General features: G+C 34.3%; 1 protein-coding gene across 1 annotated transcript; it reads left to right on the top strand.

Annotated features, from left to right (window-relative positions):
• The first annotated feature begins 311 nt into the window (after positions 1-311).
• Positions 312-18,444, top strand: TYRP1 (tyrosinase related protein 1). The gene is made up of 7 exons (XM_015437168.4): positions 312-758; positions 1,915-2,237; positions 4,841-5,045; positions 9,208-9,375; positions 11,452-11,631; positions 16,358-16,504; positions 17,337-18,444. The coding sequence occupies exons 1-7, from the start codon at positions 374-376 to the stop codon at positions 17,540-17,542; spliced, it is 1,614 nt and encodes a 537-aa protein (XP_015292654.3). The 5' UTR covers positions 312-373; the 3' UTR covers positions 17,543-18,444.
• The last annotated feature ends 2,114 nt before the right edge of the window (positions 18,445-20,558 follow it).

Genomic DNA, 20,558 nt, shown 5'->3' with positions numbered 1-20,558 from the left:
AATTAAATGTAATTAATGATGGTGACCTGCTAATTCATGCTTTTGATAACTGATATCTAGTAATATATAAGAAAAGAAAATGACAAAGACAGGTAATTTAATTATGTGGGTATCACACATGTGGGTGTTATACATGTCAAATTTTAAAGGTAAATTACTATTTTTATTATTTGTGTGAAATGTCATTTTCCATATGGATTCCATTTTGAAGGTGGTTTGGGAAGGGTTCATACCATTTTGAGTACCAAGAAAAACTTGCATAATCTCATTTTACTTACTCTTTTTCAGCTGAATTTTCATCTACATGCTTCAGTCTTCTCTACACAAAGGGCTGTGAAACAGATCTTTGTTTTGCACTGTTACTTCAAGCAGAATGAGTGCTCCTAAACTCCTCTCTCTGGGCTATATCTTCTTCCCCCTGCTGCTTTTTCAGCAGGCCTGGGCTCAGTTCCCAAGAGAGTGTGCCACTGTTGAGGCTTTGAGGAGTGGTATGTGTTGCCCAGACCTGTCCCCCATGTCTGGGCCTGGGACAGACCGCTGTGGTTCATCATCAGGGAGGGGCAGATGCGAGGCAGTGACTGCAGATTCCCGACCCCACAGCCCTCGGTATCCCCATGATGGCAGAGATGATCGGGAGGTCTGGCCCTTGCGCTTCTTCAATAGGACATGTCACTGCAATGGCAATTTCTCAGGACACAACTGTGGGACGTGCCGTCCTGGCTGGAGAGGAGCTGCCTGTGACCAGAGGGTTCTCATAGGTAAGTGGAGATATGAATGAGTTCACAAGTCCTGCATGAGACTCAAGGCTCTTAATAAAATCTTAAATCATTTGAGCTGCAAGAATACCTGGAAATCATATAGCTCAACCCTCTCTTTTTATAATTGAGGAAACTGAGGCTTAGAAGGGTTAAGAAACTTCTTTAATGTAAAGGGTTGGAGTTGAAGCTCAGAACTTCTGACCAATATTGTCTCCTGAAACATTGTTGAGCAACCACCATATCCTAGAAACTGTGTTAGGTATTATGACTAGTCAATTCAGTAACTCCTTCAGGTAAACATGTTAATTGTCATAGATGAGGTTCGGAAAGTTCAAACCCACACAGCTGATATTTAGTAAACCTGAAACTCAGCTGAGAACTATCTATCTGGCCCTTATATTTTAGTTCTGCAGCTACCCCTGCTGACCCTTAAAGAAGTTTCCTACCATGATGATCAAATTCAGGCATTTGAGATGAAGAGTTTGGCCTGCAGACTAAATACTATTAAATAACAAAGCATTAAACAGTAACAGCTAACAATATTTGATTTGTTCTATGTGTGAGATAGGAGACTAAAGGTTTAACAGAACATGTATTGAGTCTTTACTATGAGTTAGGCCTTGGGCTAATTGCTTTTTATGTGTGTGCTCTTTGAACTTTCAATTCTATAAAGCAGGTATTATGTTTATCCACATTTTAATGATTTAAAAAAAAAAAAACTGAGGCTTGGAAAAATGTGCCCAAAGTCATAGAATAATTTTCTGGTGTTAACTACTATGTTATACCACCTAATTTTGGAAGATTTATGATGGTAAAAAGATAAAAATTTCAACAAAAATGCCAATAGTGGGCAGAAATCAACATGACAAGGTCACAGAAACATAAAATCCATAGGTAAGATTAAAGAAAGGTAATAGAAATCATGCAGTAAATTGGAGAGAGGAAAAAGAGAGAGAGAGAAAAGGGAAGAAAGAGAGAGAAAGCAGGTTTGAAGAAAGGGTTTTAGTTAAGGATATTTTTAAAAGTATAAAATAATTTAAAACACATTTGAACAGATGGATAAATGGGCGGTGGCGTGTTACAAGATGATTATGCTCTTTCTCTACCCATCCCCTCAAGGCAGATGTTTTCATGCTTGAATTTTGTATCCCTAAAGTCAGGAGAAATCTTCTGGACTTAAGTAAAGAAGAAAAGAACCACTTTGTCCGGGCCCTGGATATGGCAAAGCGCACAACTCACCCTTTATTTGTCATTGCCACCAGGAGATCAGAAGAAATATTGGGGCCAGATGGCAACACACCACAATTTGAGAACATTTCCATTTATAACTACTTTGTTTGGACACACTATTACTCAGTCAAGAAGACTTTCCTTGGGGCAGGGCAGGAAAGCTTTGGTGAAGTGGATTTCTCTCATGAAGGACCAGCTTTTCTCACATGGCACAGGTACCACCTCCTGCGTCTGGAGAAAGATATGCAGGTATGTAAGAAGCGTTTCAGTTTTCAGACTCTTCACAGACAAGTTGCCTTGTTTGTAAAACATTTTAATTCACTAGTTTTCAGAACCATCAGGACATTTGATGAAAGAGCAATTTTATGTTACTAACTTGTCTTTGGCATTTTGTTTTCTCCTTGTTTTGGTTACTTATTAATTAATCTTTATCTTAGTGAAGTGAAAATAAAGGAATATCAATAATGAGCAAAATGAGACATTTGAAGGAATGAATTAAAAGTTTAAAAATATTTTGCAGTTTAATTGAAAACATGATTTTCATAAAATTTGAAACAGAAGAATCTCATTTGCATGTCTTCCTTCTCTAATAAATATAAGCAGATTCCTCCTCCTGGTCAAATAATGTGAGTTAGAGACTTCTCAATCTTTCCAGTCCCAAATGCATCTCTCATCATTCCAGTGATGATTCCTTCCAACATGGTACAGGGTTTAAATAACAAAAAAAAATTCCTTTCCATTTAGACGCTCATATTTTCATTGAACTATATTTTTCCATGTTCCCTACCCTTTGAGTCTTACAGAAGAAACCTATTAAAATATCACATCACTATGTAAGAGGACAGATATGTTAATTTGCTTGACTATAGTAATCACTTTACTATGTACATTTATATCAAAGCACCATGTTGTACACTAAAATATATAAAATTTGAAAAAAAGTCAAAAAATACCAAAATAATTTTGTCAGTCAGGCAATATTTTTAGTGAAAAGACATTGGCTTTTTATTTGGCACAAAGTGAACCTCAACTCAAGCAGTTATTTCATGCTTATTTTCTAAGCAGACAAGCTTCAAACATATTAAAGCATCTAGTTACATAGATTCTTTACTCTTATTTCTTTTACCAACTTGTCTGTTTCTTGAGAAAAATATTGAAATTTTAAAATAAAATTTTAAGTTGTTAGGTATCAACTAGGAAATCCACAAAGTAAACCTGTTTTCTATGTGAAATAACAGCAACGAATCTCCCCTTTCAAGTTAAAGTATACAAATTAAGCCAAAACTATCTGAAGACAGGAAAGGTATTTAGATTCATTTATTAATTTGCAGAATGCTGTGCCAGCATTATTCCGAGAAAAAGTAAATGGTTAGAAGAGAGAGAATTAATACACTAAAATACAGGATAAAATATTCGTTTGAAAGTGCACTATCCATTTGCAGTTTGAGAGTGATTAAATGAATTCATCTGATACTCTGAACATCATATTTTATAGCTCTGATTGCAAGTGAGACATTTAGTAGATTATGAGTAGATAAATCTGTCATTTGTAATTGACTGCAGATCTTCATGCCTTCAAGTCATTTTCTCATGGGCACACCAAAATGAAAGGGCAGGTGGAAAGTATCTGAAAGCTTCACTTTTGCCTGTGTAAACTTCAACCTCTATGACTTACATTTTAAAAACCCAACAGCACAAGGGATCCAACAAATTACAATTTAAATGTAATTCATGGTTGAAATGCCACATGAATATGCTCTGGCTCCCAAATGTCAGTTGCTGAACCACAAACCAATTCTTAATGATCCCTTGGAAGCTGTCACTAATTTTTGTGAACCACAATGATGGCTTCTAAAGGAGGACTACCAACCCCTGGAGACCAATAACTGAGGATAACTTGGAAAGCTTTTGGCTCTCTAAAACACCCAAGGATAAGAAAATGCTTCCTAGGAAGGGATTTAAAGTGAAAAAGTAGAAATATACTGAGTGCTTGAGAGATAAGATAAAACAATTGCGATCCCTACATTTAAATCTCATACCGTAAATAGAACTTCTCAAGGCCCCAAAGAAATGAGAAATAACAAGGAAATGTATGGTTTAAAGCACGAATGAAATAAGCATGTGATCTTGAGGCCAGCATTTTAAAAAATGTGAGATCAGCTCTGAATGGAAACTAGGTCACTGATCTAAAAAACAATGGGCAGAAAGATTTACTCCAGCTTCTGTTTAGCATTTTTATCAGTATAAGATTTAGGCAGAAGCCTGAGTCTTGAAAGTTTGGATTCTAAGGCAGGGTTTCCTAAATAAAACACCTTCCATGCTCAGTGTGAACGAGTCCATTGGCCTGTGGCCAAACCAGAATCTAAATGCCTAGTCATTCAAATTAAATTTAAAAACAGAAATTAGCACTCCACAAAACATATTTTAAGGCTGGATCTGGCTGCAGACTAAGAGTTAATGATACTTGAATTAAAGATAGGAAAATGGAAAAGGTGGAAATGCCAATAAGTGGATGTTGTTATTGATAATTTTTATATAACCAATATAAATGTAATTACCTGCCTAAAAAAGAAAAAGAAGATCCTTTATCCCTCTAAATCATTTTCAGAAACGTCTGCATAATAAGTTGAGTTTCATTCCCTCTAATGCCTAAATGATACCTTGTAATAAATTACCAGCTTTGTTAAATAAGATTTTAACTCCTCTGGGCCCCTCAGACACCACTGATATACTAACCAGTACCTTATTGTCTAAAGAGAGCTAATAGAAATAGGCTGTCAGAGAGTAGACCAAACAGAAAGGAAGAATTATAAACAGAAGCAGAGAATATTAATGTAGTTTCTGTGATCTAGGAAATGTTGCAAGAGCCTTCTTTCTCCCTTCCTTACTGGAATTTTGCGACGGGGAAAAATGTCTGTGATATCTGCACGGATGACTTGATGGGATCCAGAAGCAACTTTGATTCCACTCTAATAAGCCCAAACTCTGTCTTTTCTCAATGGCGAGTGGTCTGTGACTCCTTGGAAGATTATGATACCCTGGGAACACTTTGTAACAGTAAGTTGCAAATGATAGCTTGGAGTCAGAATTTCTTTTTAGATAAAGGGATTAAGTATGTTGCCTGGAAGGCCCTTCATTCTACTAGAGAATTCAGACTAAAATCTACTTTTATTATAGACAAACAATGTACCAGGCATTCATTAAGCACCTAGAATGTTTAAGGCAGCGTGTAAGTTGCTGCAGGGGAAACAGAAAGCGCCTACACATTTTTGCACTGCCTTTCTTGAGTAATTTGGTCAATGTCTTTCTAGCTTTCTTATTTTGGAAATGTCTAGTTGTATACACTAATCCTCTTAGTTTTCTTAGCACTACTTAGTAGTCATGTGTCTTGTGTTGGAATTTCACAGAAAATGTTTCCTAAGAAAATGTGAAAAATAGGCAAAAAGTTGGAAATGCCCTGGGAAGAAAAAAAAGAAAATAAACAAACCAAATGTATGCTTGCAGTTATAAAGTTAGAAAACAAAAGGTGATGTGGGAGATAGTTTTTAGAAAAGGAGGATATGGTACTGATGTCTGCCTCCTAGCTTCTTTCCAGCTCTTCCGAAGTGAACACAATAAGAGAATGCCTAACCAATTGTCCCAGCATCTTTCTCCAGTGATCTGAATGCCACCTCTGTCACAGGTCAAATTTCTGCCCCATGTAGATCTCTTCCTGAGCTTTTCGTTCTCTTCCTTGGATCACATTATTATTTGTGCCTGTGCTAGTAACACGAGGTTTAATTATTAGACACCCCCTACCTCATCTTATTTTTCGTTTTCAGGCATGTATGGCTCTCTTGATTGTTGTTCCATATAAAAATAAGAGTTATGTGAAGTTGTTTTATTATTATAGTCACAACATATTTATTCTACATATATTATTGTATTCATCAAACATTAAATTATTTTATGAACTTAAATAAGGAATACTCTAAATAAATCAAGAAGAATTAGATATATATTTTCACCATTAGATTATTTAGCAGTGTATAGGAATAAGAGAAGTGATAATATATGAACATCTCCTCTGTAGAAGTTTAAAACTTAGAATAAATTTGTATTTGTTTGGTATGCTGAATACATGGTCCCACCTTGTGGCAGAGAAATGAAATTGAGGATCAGGATGTCTGCAGATACCAAAGCATTTATTCTTTTTCTGACCAGGCCATTGTATTTTGGTCTGAGAGTTCTCTCTCTCTCTCTCTTTTTTTTTTTCTTGAGACGGAGTCTCGCTCTGTCCCCCAGGCAGAGTGCAGTGGCCGGATCTCAGCTCACTGCAAGCTCCGCCTCCCGGGTTCACTCCATTCTCCTGCCTCAGCCTCCCGAGTAGCTGGGACTACAGGCGCCCCCGCCACCGCGCCCGGCTAATTTTTTGTATTTTTAGTAGCGACGGATTTTCACCGTGGTCTCGATCTCCTGACCTTGTGATCCGCCCGCCTCGGCCTCCCAAAGTGCTGGGATTACAGGCGTGAGCCAACGCACCCGGCCTGCCTGAGAGTTTTCTAGACATTTCCCAATCACCCTGATGATTGGATACCAAAATAAAACACAGTTTAAATGAGTAAATACAATCATAGCACAGGAGGGGGAAGAAAGAAGGAGAGATTTTCTTTTCATCATAATTTGTGTTGTCAATTAATATAACAAGTCTCCTAACTCAGACACATAGTCTCATGACAAATTGAAGAATATTTATTTTAGGTTAAAAAAAATTTTAAGCTTATCCCTTGTCTCACTGCAAGAGATAAACAGCAGACATTTTATTTATAAGGCAAAGGAAAGGGAAAAATTATCATTGTATTGAACAAATATTATGTATCTGATGTGGTATGAAATGCATTGATATAATATCCTATTTAGTCTTCATAACAATTATCTCTTCTATAACCTTTCTTCTTAAATGATCTTGTCCATTTCTGTAGTTCCATTCATCATCTTTTACTGGAGACCCACACGTTTCCAACTTTAGATAAAACCTTCCTTAAGTATTCCATACCCCTGTCTTCACAAGCTTGTTGCATAGTATTTCTCCAATATTCAAAATTAATGAACCAAACTTGGTGGATTGAAAATAGTTAATTATTTTATTGCAGCTAACATTCTTCCAGCCACCAAAATACCATCCTTGAATCAACATACAAAAACACTGTTCTTTATTCACAATACTTCTCAAATGTATTTTCTTCTTCAGACATATGCAACTTTCCATTTATTTTTATGTGGAAATTTCACAGGACTTTGGTCCATAGGATGTTAGGTGCAATGGCAGAGGTTGTCCATATGCAAACAAATTTAAGAATCACTGGAATAAAAAATAAAATGGTTTATTTTTTATTTAAACTAGTTTCTTTACTATCAGCATTTTCTACTATGGAACTCTGTGAGGGCAAATCAGAATGTAATGCTTTGAAACTTAAGTAATTAATATTTGTTTCTTGGGATTTATTGATAGCTTCCTGAGCAGCAATTCCCAAAACATCAGCTTGAATTGATAGTTTAGCTAGCGATGCTGAAAGTTTTTGGTGATCATGTACACTCAATAAATAGTTTCCAATCCCAACTGAGGCATATGTTTTAGTTACATATTATGTAAATTTTATTATGCTAACTTAACAGGTCCTGATTATTATGTTAATTATAAAGCATAGAACATGGGAAGCTTTCTGAATCAAAGCATCCTGGCTAACACGGTGAAACCCCGTCTCTACTAAAAAGTACAAAAAACTAGCCGGGCGAGGTGGCGGGCGCCTCTAGTCCCAGCTACTCGGGAGGCTGAGGCAGGAGAATGGCGTGAACCCGGGAGGCGGAGCTTGCAGTGAGCCGAGATCCAGCCACTGCACTCCAGCCTGGGCGACAGAGCAAGACTCCGTCTCAAAAAAAAAAAAAAGAAAAAAAAAGAAAGAAAAGGAATAGGAGTTGAAATTGTAATATTATCGCTCCCCAGATTAGTGGATTATTTTGCTATCCCTCTATGGCACATAAATTCCTTTTAGAGACCACTGGGACAGAATGATGCAAAGTTCTCCTAACCAGTCACCTCTCCTCCCACCCATGTAAGGTTTTGACTTCTCTCCACTTCCTAATAAATTACACATAACTTTCTTATCTTGATACTTGATTTTTTTTTTTTTTCCACAATATAGCTCTGGTCTAGCTTCTTTTCTTTCCTACAGTCCACTACTCTCCTGGCACATACTCCAGGCAAACTATTTCCCAAACAGGCCCCCCCCCCTTTTTTTTTTTTTTACAGCTAACATGATATTTTCCATATAATGACAGGCACCAAACAACTCTTCAGCACCTATTAAATGCCAGGTACTGTGCTAAGTCTGTGGGATACACATGTTTTCTGTTATAGATAGGGGATTTTGTTATAGACAGAAGAACGTGTATCATCTCTTACCATTTCCTCTACCTAAAATGTTTGTCTTGTAAAATTTCTTTTATTTCACCTATGAAAACTTTTCTTAATCCTATGGGGCTCTTTGTAAATCTATCTTTATAAAGCTTTTCTGGAGATCTGAATGGGCAGGATCTCTCTCTTTCCCCGCTCCCTCCCTCCATCTCTCTTCTTTAAGGCTCCTATCATATTATCTATCCCTAGTATCACAGTTCTTTGTCTGTTTGTTACTGCCATTCACAAAGTTTCATTATTTCTCACATTAATTGCTGAAAAAGTTGAAAAATGTGTGTTGGTTGAAATATGTATCACTTTCCAAAGAAATAGAAGGTTTTTTTTTCCTTATTTCTCTGAAGGTTTAAATAGGCAGCATTTGCATACAAAATATCACATATGTGTGACATATAGATTTTAGTGTAGAACTTAGGTTTATGGGATTATTTTGGCAAGATTCAATTTTCCATGGAATTTTCATTTTAATACATTCTTGTGAAAGAAGCATATATTGGTTTAGCAAATGTCAAGACCTGTATCTGTTAGTGTGATTGTTTTTTTTCCTTCAGATACATTTATGTATCACGTATCTACTCGATTCAAAGAAGTGGGACATGATTACTTAGATTTTCTCACTTTAATGCTACCAAGTATGCATTTTTAAATTTTGTTTTCTACCAAGGAAATCCTATATTTCATATTCATGCTATGTATAAAGTTTTAAAGAGCAATAATAAGACATCCAAACATTGTGTAAATGTTTGCACACCCCATTTTTTTCTGCAGGCACTGAGAGCGGGCCAATTAGGAGAAATCCAGCTGGAAATGTGGCCAGACCAATGGTGCAACGTCTTCCTGAACCACAGGATGTCGCTCAGTGCTTGGAAGTTGGTTTATTTGACACACCTCCTTTTTATTCCAACTCTACAAACAGTTTCAGAAACACAGTGGAAGGCAAGTAAATGAAATGAGTACTTTGAAAAGATCTAGCTATCAGAGTAAACTGAAGTATTCAAAAGCAAGTTTCTTCGAGAAGGCTTTGAATAGTATATTAATCCTGTGCGTTTATGTGAATGAGGTTGTCTATTATGATACACCTGCTCGAAAAAGGAACTTTCTTAAAGAGAAGAGTCCAACCATGAAGCTCTTTTCATTATGGGAGAAGACCTTGGAAATCATGCTCCAATTTCTTAAACACTCAAAAACAATTTAAATTCAAATTTCTGGTAGCTAGCTGATCAATATGTGTAACTATATCAAGGTCTAGCATTGGCAAACAATATTCAAGACGTTGACAGTGTATTAAATTAGTTTACTTTTTTTTTTTAAATGAGAGAAATAATAAAATCATTCCAAACAATTAGTTGACACTGAGTAAAGCCTTGCTTGTGCATATGTGTTATTTAGGTCAGTATTAACCTGTAACTTTTTTCAAAAGTCTATACAAATTCGAATTAGCATCTACTGATGCTTAACTTGGTTTTCCTTATTTCACACAAAATATTTTAAAGCTGAGGAAAGTGAGGTATAAAGAGATAAAATTATTATCACAAGATATTCAGCTAGTTACTAACAGAGCATAGGTTCAAATTCAAATTTTCAAAATCCAGTGTCTTTATATAATACATTTTGATACCTCCAAATGATGCTTGATATATATATATGTAAAGTCTTCAAAAGAATATAATTACTTTTATCTTATTATAAACTTGTTATTGTTAAATTTTACCTTCAGTATAGCATTGTCCACGTCTAATGCATCCCATCTCCCCAAAAATGCAAATAGATTTCTCTGTCGTATGATCAGAGATACTTGGTATATAAATCTAATAATTATTTTTAATTCTCTCACCTTTTAGTCTCAAAATTATATGCCATTTTAACCTATTTTTGATTATTTTAATAACTACCCAAATGCACTGATTTGAATATGATTCAATAAAAAATCACTACATTTTGGCTAATCTGTAAACTAAGGCCATCAGCACTGATTTTTTTTTAAATGTGCAGATTGTGTCTTCTTAATGCCCAATCAGAAGACAATTATACTTATTTCCTGACAAAACGTATAAAAAGACTAGTGACAAGCCACCTTCCATATATATCACAGGCAATCTTTAAATGTTTTTGAGTCAAATAATAGTGGAATGGGTGCTTGAAAAAATGCATAGGTGACTAAATAAGTGGCTACAACTATACAATTCATCTTAGATGAAGAGAGAACTGGTTAATGTATTTTAAAGTCTGATTTCATTTTATAATACACAACCATTCCCTGATCTCAAACCTCTGGTCCTTCCAGCCAATTAGACATCCTACATCATAGACCCTCCATTTTTATTTATGACCTGTCCTATACCTATCCTTGTTTTCTCCCTTATATATGGAATATATATATGTATATATGTATATATATGTGTGTGTGTATATATATGGAATTGAGATATTTATCAAAAGCTGTATAAATGTTTTGACAGTAGGTTTTCTCAGTGTTTAAAACTAGCACAAAGATGGTAAGAAAGCCCTGAGAAATTGTAGCTTCCCCATAAAAAATAAAGTAGTTTTCCAAAAATAAACATGCTGACAGTCATTCAAAGGTAAGGTAGGAGGCTGAAGTAACATCTGGCAACTTAAGTTCCAAAACAATCAGAGCATTCTTCTCCAAATTGTGTCAGCAGTTTTTAGTAGAAACTGGAGGGTTTTTCACTATCTTTATTTCCATGTAGAACAATGTCTGCCTTGTCAAATAGAGTGTCTATATATTTTGACTGGTATCCTTTGCAGGTCATTATTTTTAACCTGGAGGCTACATTTAGAATGTCATGCCACTAGCATAAAACCAATCTAGCTCTGGGTATAGCAAACAAATATCACCAACCATAGGTACAGAGAAGCAGTGCTATTATATTAAGGCAAAAACTGGCCTGACAAGCCTTGGAAAAATTGTTTCCCAATATAACCATTACTATTAACTGGAAAAGTAAAATATGTTCAATAGTTTTACAATTCTCCTCCTTATTATGTGTCTAGGTTACAGTGATCCCACAGGAAAGTATGACCCTGCTGTTCGAAGCCTTCACAATTTGGCTCATCTATTCCTGAATGGAACAGGGGGACAAACCCATTTGTCTCCGAATGATCCTATTTTTGTCCTCCTGCACACTTTCACGGATGCAGTCTTTGATGAATGGCTGAGGAGATACAATGCTGGTAAGACATTTTCATATGCCTTTTGCATGGTCAGCCAAGCGGACTGTTTAGATGGCATAGTTATCAGTTTAAGCTGGGCACTCAGTACATAAAAACACATTCAAAATAAGGATAACATAGCTGTAATATCAAGTCACTTCCAGACATTCAATTCTACTTTGAAAATGCAGGCAAGAAGTCTCTCCAAATAGTTATTATAGGATGATATTTTTAACCACTTGCTAGGACTAACCAAATCACCTCTCCTAATTTTTGCTATGAAAAAAATGCTACTATGTTTTACAAATTTTTCTCACCCTCATCTTCCAACATAAATTCTAATTACTTTTAAATATAAATGAAGAAAACCTTATAGAGCTCTTCTTTGATATCCCAAAAGACTAAAAATTGTATATCCATAATCCACAGTTCTTATTTTTATTGCTTAATGGCCTCTCACAAATAGAAATTTTGTTCCACTTGAAAAGTTAACGTTGGCTTTTATATCACACTACAGGAAATCTCTTTTAAGTTCATTTCAATGCATTCTTTAAAATATTATTTAAAATGCCTCCTTCTCTGCCTTCCTATACAGCTGAGAGCTTAGCATTATTTTTCAAACAATAAAAGTGCTTCCACTGGTTAAAACATCACAAATTTTCATATGTTGAAAGCATTCTCAATTTTGGCTTCTGTGCCTTTAGTTCATCACACACATGAACATGATATTGTAGCTTAACTACCTATTGATTTATGTATCCATTAGGCATGCTTACATTTCTGTGTGTATATGTGTGCAGTAAAGTCCTCTAATTCAACCTAATTAGGACCATTAATTGATGAAATTGATGAAAATAGTTTGTTCCATCAAAAATTATTCAAGAAACAACTTACACATAAGCCTGTAATCCCAGCACATTGGGAGGCCAAGGCAGGAGGATCACTTGAGCCCAAGAGTTTGAGACCAGCCTGGTCAACATAGTGAAACCCTGTATCTACTAAAATCACAAAAATTAGCCAGGCGTGGTGGTGGGCATCTGCAATCCCAGCTACTGGAGAGGCTGAGGCAGGAGAATCACTTGACCCCAGGAGGTAGAGGTTGCAGTTAGCCAAGATCATACCACTGCACTCCAGCCTGGCTGACAGAGACAGACTTGATCTGAAAAGAAAAGAAGAAAAGAAAAGAAAGAAGAGGGGAGGGGAGCGGAGGGGAGGGAAGGGGAGGGGAGGGAAGGGAAACAACCTACACATAAATATTGGTTCAGTTTTCAATCAGTTGTGAATTCAGTTATTGGAGTTTCATCTCATTTTTCATGTGTATTTATATACGTAATGGCAACCATAATTAATTATCTATAATTTACACTGTCAGCTTTTTAAAAAAGTGAAACAATAAATGAGTGACTTTTGAAATACGATATGAGGGCAAATATTTAGCCATACACCTTTAACAAATCTTTCCAAAGTGTTCATTTTACATACTACAAAAACAACACCCTCCTCTTTGTTTTACAGTCATGATGACCACTTTATGTTTGCTTAACTAGATTCCTTTTATTACAGTAATGAGTAAACTCGAATTAATAGGTTTAGGAATTAACAAAACCAACTTTTGTTAAACATGCACTTCTGGGAACCATATGGCAATGTTCAAGTTGTATTTATTCAGTTATTCACAATGCCTTGGGTGTTAGTAAACTTTTCAGAGGAAACGGAGACTATTCAGTAACCTAGCAAATCTCTTAAATGGAGTTTTCTTTCACCTTTGAAAGAAAGGAAAGATATTCCTTCGCCTTGTGTATCTTGGCTGAAAATATAATTATTTCACATTCATAGCAAGTTGTTAAAGGTTTTCCAGATTTTAACCTAAAGGTCACTGATGAACCAGAAAAACACCTTTTGAACATTTTTTTCTGACATTTTCTTTCTTTGCAATATATAGCATAAGATTTCTCAATAACTTGAATTGTAGTGGGAAGAGAAGTACCATAAATGAAAAATAGGAAACTATCCTGCAGCACATTGCTGATAAAATGTGGCCATAAAATTATAGGATAGGTCAATGTAAACACTCCAAATTGCATGAAAGCTAAGCTGAAACAATTAGCCTCCTTCTTAAATATTCCTTGTACCTGCAAATACCTTTTAGAAAGCAGTGTCATAAAACAACTGTAAAGAAGAGAAAGAAAATTTAGAAAGATTACAAAATTTTATAAACTCTCTATAAAGCAGAAGTCTTGTTTAAAATAAGTCTAGGAGTGGAGGGATGGAATTCTTTTTCAAAATGATTGAAAGGTTTTTACAAATACAGAAAGCTTTTTACAAATTGCAGAATAATAGAATTATTAGGCTCAGAATGGAAAAAAAATTACACTTTACAAATAAAGAAAAGTAGAGTCATTCAAGTAGTAATGTCCATTACAGATTCCTCTCGTTAGACATGAAATAGTACAATTAAGAGCATCCAAACTCTAGTTACTACCATGTTAATTTCTATTTACTAATATTTCTGATCTATGTACACATTCAATTCAATTCTTTCTCTTTTATTTCGACTAAGAATTATATGAGGTAAGTTTTAAATATAGCAGCCAAGAAGTTCAGTGTATTTTCAGAAGAAGCAGTTTATACATTTCCAAGAGTAATCACTACTTTACTTTTTGAGCTGCGAGAGAAATGAAGTAATCACACATACACTTAAATCTTTTCATATATATTATTTTCAAATCTACTATTTCCTGGTCAGTATTCAAGGTACCAGAAATATGATAGTATACAAAAATCCACCAACAAATTTTCTTCCTGAAACTTTTATTCCTGTTAATAAAATTGACAATAACCATATGTAAATACAGCATATTAGATGGTGGAAGTCTCTATAGACAAATAAAATCAGGAAATGGGAAAGGAAGTACTGTGTAGATATATGGAAGAATGTCCTAAGACAAAGGAACAGGGAGCCAACTGTGGCTGGAGTAGAGTGGGGTCTGGGGAGAGAATGGTGAGAGATAGTAAGGTAAAAGGGATCACAGGAGGCAGAGCCTGAAGGATACTGGGATTAACTCTAAGAGAGATAGGGGGCCATGGAGGATCTTGCATAGGGAAATTACAGGACAATCCAATTGCTATTGTTATTTTTACTATTATTTCTCCCCTCATTTTAATGGACAAAACTTTACCACACAGCTGAAGCTGAACTGGATTGAGGCTGGTCAAATCAGAGTTAAGCAGAAAACTAAAATGGGGAATTAAAAAGTTTTCTAAATTATCTTAATACCTAATGCTAATAAACAATGAATTTATAATACATTAGAATGTGAATTATTTGAGAGTAGAAATATTGTCTCTTTTTTTCAATGCCACAGCCTAAGTGCCTAGACCAGCATCTGGCATTAGTAGGTACTCAGTGGATTTTAACAGATAAATATTTAATTAGCTTTAATACATAGTAAATTTAAAGTCACAAAAATATCAACACTACTTGGCATTTCTATGATAGATTTTTCTTCAATCCAGATGCTGAAACACCCTTCTGTGATTCACGGAATCACTGTACCTGTCAAGGTATTATACCTACAAGCAAAGAGAAAATCTAATACTTAGATAGCTGTCTTAGTTTGTTTTCTGTTGCTTATAACAGAATCCCTGAAACCAAGTAATTAATTAAGAAACTGAATTTATTTATTATAGTTATGAAGGCTGAGAAATCCAAAGTTGAGGGCCCACATCTGTGAAAGCCTTACTGGTGGGGACTTTCTGCAGAGACCCTGAGTCAGCCCAGGGTGCCACATAGTCCAGAGGCTGAGTATCTTAGCTTAAGTGTCTCCCTCTCCCTTAATAAAGTTACCAGTTCTTCTCCCATGATAACCCATTAACCCATGAATCCATGAATGGATTAATCTATTCATTAGGGCTGAATTCTCATAATTCAATCACCTCTTAAAGGCTGTACCTCTTAATACTGACTTATGTTCCCATTGGTGTCTGCCCAATCCCACTTCTAACTCTTTTGTGTGTGTGTGTGTGGCATTCTATTTGGTGTTTAATTGTACCAACATAAATATAGAACAAAAAAAAGAGAAACAAACATCTTTTGCCACAAAAAAATTTCATTCTTTTTATTCCTGATGATAGAAACTCATTAATAATATAAATAGCCATAGTTTATATTCATGAGGTATCAGGAAGTGAATAGGATTCCAGGACCTTGATTCAAAATTTTAAGCATTTTTTGCTAACAGAGTAAAGCCCTAGGAATAAAGCTAATATTGATTTCTCTAAAAGTAAACAGACAAAATAAAAAATATTGAGCAGAAATATTCATAAACAAGCACAACCTCTAATAGATATGCCGTATCTCAAATTTTAAATTACAGCTGATGCCACAGCAAATTACAGGTTTATGTTTTCTTTGGCTTTGAAAAACACATTTAATACCTTATTCAAATTGCTTTATGTAATTTTTAAAAACTGTTCAACATCATTATAGATGATGAAATACTAAAACTCCCCTGCTTTTAAACTCTCTTTTTTTATTAAGTGGTATATTGGTACTGTATTCAAAGCATTTTCTGTTTTATGTAATTTCCCATCATGCTGTAGTGAAAATTCTTATCTTTATTCAGTGTAAAATAAAAATAAAATTTTTTCATGTTCTCCTTGAATATTGGATCCCTTTAGAACTCAATAATGATATGAATATTAATTTTATTATGTTTATTAACAAGTTGTTTTTGGAATAATTTAGATATATCTACATTTCCATTGGAAAATGCCCCTATTGGACATAATAGACAATACAACATGGTGCCATTCTGGCCCCCAGTCACCAACACAGAAATGTTTGTTACTGCTCCAGACAACCTGGGATACACTTATGAAGTTCAATGGCCAAGTAAGTATTGAAAGTGTATTTTTACTGTGATAATTTCCAAAAGTAAATATGTTGTCTTTAAAGTAATCACAGTGTTCTGAAGCTATGTTTTCCATTTGGACTTAGAAACTTTCATTTGTATTTTTATTTGAGGATAAGGGAGGGAACTTGATATTTCTTGAGAGTCCACACTAAGCTGACACTGATCTTATTGTACAGCACCCTATCTTATTTAATCCTCACAGTGCTTTGGGGTGAGTATGAAAATCTTCATTTTACAAATAAGGAAGCTGAGGCTTAAATAGGTTAGCTATTTACAGATTCACATTTCTAATAAGGGAAGAGAATGAGTTTGAGCTTAGGCCCATGGAATATGCCCCAATTCTTCTACTATACCATATTGCCTGCATTTATCTATCTTAAAGGAAAAGGGAGTGGGATACTCTTCAGTGTTTTTCTGAGATTTTGAAAACCAAAAACTTCTTGTTTAAATCTTTCCCCAACAAAGGCAGTAGGGCATAGTGGAAAAGTACAAGACTTATACTCTAAAATACTCAGGCTCCAAAGCCAACTTTACTTCTTACTAACCAGGTGACATAGGCAAGTGACTCAAACTCTTTGAGTCATCATTCTCTCACTTTCACAAAATGAAATGGAAATAACAATGACTATCCCAATAGGGTCCACTCATTAAAAGAAATCAGGAAGTGGCTTCAAGGCCATGTGACCATTATAAATTAAATATGAGGATTTCTATTAAAATAGACATTTCTACCTAAATTTCAGGTGTCCAATTTTTGGTGATAACTATTGTAATATTTATCTTTTTATTTTTATCTTCCTTTCCAAATAGGTCGGGAGTTTAGTGTACCTGAGATAATTGCCATAGCAGTAGTTGCCGCTTTGTTACTGGTTGCGTTGATTTTTGGGACTGCTTCTTGTCTGATTCGTGCCAGACGCAATATGGATGAAGCTAACCAGCCTCTCCTCACTGATCAATATCAACACTATGCTGAAGAATATGAAAAACTCCGAAATCCTAATCAGTCTGTGGTCTAATAGTTGCCCTACTGTCTTATGAATTAGTATCACAAAACTACCTGGTTGAATGTAATAGATTGAGTTGTTAACTGTATCTTCTTTCACTTTGTTACCTTCTTTCTAATACAAGCATATGTTAGAATTAAAGATCCAGCCATAATTTTCAAAGCTGGGAAGACTCTTTCAGAATCTTTTCAATGGGTTTTAATTTTCAGTTCTATTTAAAATGGTGAGTGGCACTAACTCCATGATATTTAAGGATAGTGTGAAGATCTTTGGCATGATTTAAAAGTTGAGTATGTGAAGATATAAGTAAGCTACTATGCTTTGTTTACGTGTAAAGGAAAATAATGTTTGATAGTGAATGTCCACTTAAAATACATGAATGGGCATTTCTAAAATGTTAAAACATAAACACATTTCCATTCATGGATATTTGTCAACAGATTTAAAGAAAAACACAGTTATTAATTAAAGCAAATTATATGTAGTTATAAACAAATGAAATTTTGATTAAACTTTTCAAATTAATGTTCCAATTTGAAGACCAATCAAATATATTATTTAGTCAACATATACTATTTAGTCTCAGGTTCAAGTCTACAACAAAATCACCATCTTTGTCAAGCTTTGGAGAGGGAATATCTTTGCTTTCTTAAGCAACAGTGGATATTGCCTTTGTTTGCCACTGTGTTTTCCTGCCACTCAATTCACTGAAAAAGGAACTACCTATCTATACATTTCACCTACTAATTTCTCTTCTAACATCTTAGAGGTCCATGAAGAAAGCATATGGAGAACATGTTTTATACTGCTCTATAAATACTATTCCAATCACTGTGCTTAATTTAAATAGCATTCTCTTATCATTTATCAGCCTTTTATGTATTTTCCAAGTAAAATATTAACGTATTATTTCACTGGTCTTCTTTTTTATCTAGTTCTATGTGAATGCTATTTTCCCCTTCTCTTCTAACATGAAATATATTTTATCTTTTTGATCTTGTGCTATGACACAGTCTTCCAAAGAATTGTATAAGGTGGTCATAAGTGAACATTTTAATTAAAATCAGTAAAAATAAATAGTAACAATAGTAATCATACACTATAGAAAATGGCTAAACTGAGATTCTAAATTCTACAAACAGAAACAAGTTGAAGTTATGTATCCCTGATTGGTTAGTTGGTTTTCCTATATTCAGCAATATTAAGGCTATATATACACAAGATAAACAAATAAAATATATCAAAGAGCATGCATATAACAATAGGATATTTTACACTAGCATTACTCAATTTATTCTCCTGGAATACATTGCAATTTGTTAAAATACAGTATACTCACAGCTTTTCAAATAAATCATTGCATAATGTAAGATGCCTTTTTATATAGAACATCAATGAAACTAAATACCTCACTTTATATTTTTGTAGATTTACTAATTACTCATTTCAGAAACATTTATTAAGCATATACTAGATGTCAAAGATTTAAAGGCACTACAGATTTGGAGAGAAGAAAATAAGAATTGTAAAATTGAGAAGGTCATATTTGACTTGTGCTTCAAGGAATGCCAATGGATTTACCAAATATAAAAGCAGAGAAGGGCATTTTATTCAAAAGTGACAGTATGGACAAGGGCACAGAAGTTTAAAAGAGCATGGAACTTTTGAAAATATAAAATAGGTCAGTATGGTTAAAGCATAGTTTTTATGGAGGGGAGTAAAAAGACAAATTGGAAATGAAACCAGAGTGTCCTATATGCAATTCTTAATAATTGGAATTAATTCCATGGGAACTAGGAAACAGGGAGAGTCATAATCAAGCTGTATATTTATAAATATAGTAGTGATGGTGCTGTTCACAAATAGTGTTGAAGAGAAACAATTTGGAATGGTTAAAAGCTAAGAAACTAGTTAATATGGAATAGATTGTGGGAGAGAGAAAGAAGTCTTGTTTCAAAACATCAATTCTAAATAATCATAATTATAAGATAAAGTTGTACACATCTATAAATATAATAAATGCAGCTTATATTATAAATACTATATAATATTAAAGTTATAAGTATAATATAAATATAACTTTGAGTAAATCATTACAAAAACATCAGTTAACAATGGAAGAGAGATTAAACAATGTGAGAGAGGATTAAAACAAGAGCAAAACAGAAAACTATTAACAAAATGGCAGTTAGTAAGTCCTCACCAATCAGCAATTATTTTAATGTAAATGGCTTAATATCCAAAATTAGAATGCTTATAGTAGCTGAATGAATCAAAAAACATGATCCAGTGACTTGCTGTCTATGATATTCACTTTAGATTTAAAAATACATATAGGCTGGAAGTAAAGGAATGGAAAAGGATATTCTGAAAATGGTGAAAAAAAAAAAAAAAGACAACACGGGAGGCTATCCTACCACACAAAATAGACAAAGTGAAAAACTGTCTCTAGAGGTGAAGTTCATTATGTAATAATTAAAGGATCAATTTAACAAGATATAATAATTGTAAGTATATACATATTAAATATTAGAGCACTTAAATATACAAAGCAAATATTGATAGATCTGAAAAGAGAAATTGATAGCAATACAATACTAGTAGTAGAATCCAATATTCCACTTTCATTAATGTACAAAACATCCAGGTAGGAGATCCATAAGGAAAGAGAGTACTTGAACAACACTGTACACCAATTGGACTTCAGGAACTTATACATTACATACCACTCAACAGCAGCAGAATATTCTTATACTTCAGCAACATGTTCTTCTCAAACACATGTGGAACATACACAGGATAAATTATGTTAGGCCTCAAAACAAGTCCCCCAAAATTAAAAAGATAAAAGTCATTTCAAAGATCTTTTAAGGTCACAATTGAGTAAAATTAGAAATCAATAGTGCAAGAAAGTGGGAAATTCACAACGATGAAAAAACAATATACTCTTAAATAACCATTGGGTCAGTTAGGAAATCATAGAGGAATTTAAATTATATCTCAAAGCAAGTGAAAACAAAAATGCAAC

Source organism: Macaca fascicularis, chromosome 15 (assembly GCF_037993035.2).
Source record: "Macaca fascicularis isolate 582-1 chromosome 15, T2T-MFA8v1.1".
In the NCBI taxonomy this organism is placed as follows: domain Eukaryota; kingdom Metazoa; phylum Chordata; class Mammalia; order Primates; family Cercopithecidae; genus Macaca; species Macaca fascicularis.
Note: the sequence above shows the minus strand (reverse complement) of the source record. Positions and strands in the feature narration are given on the sequence as shown.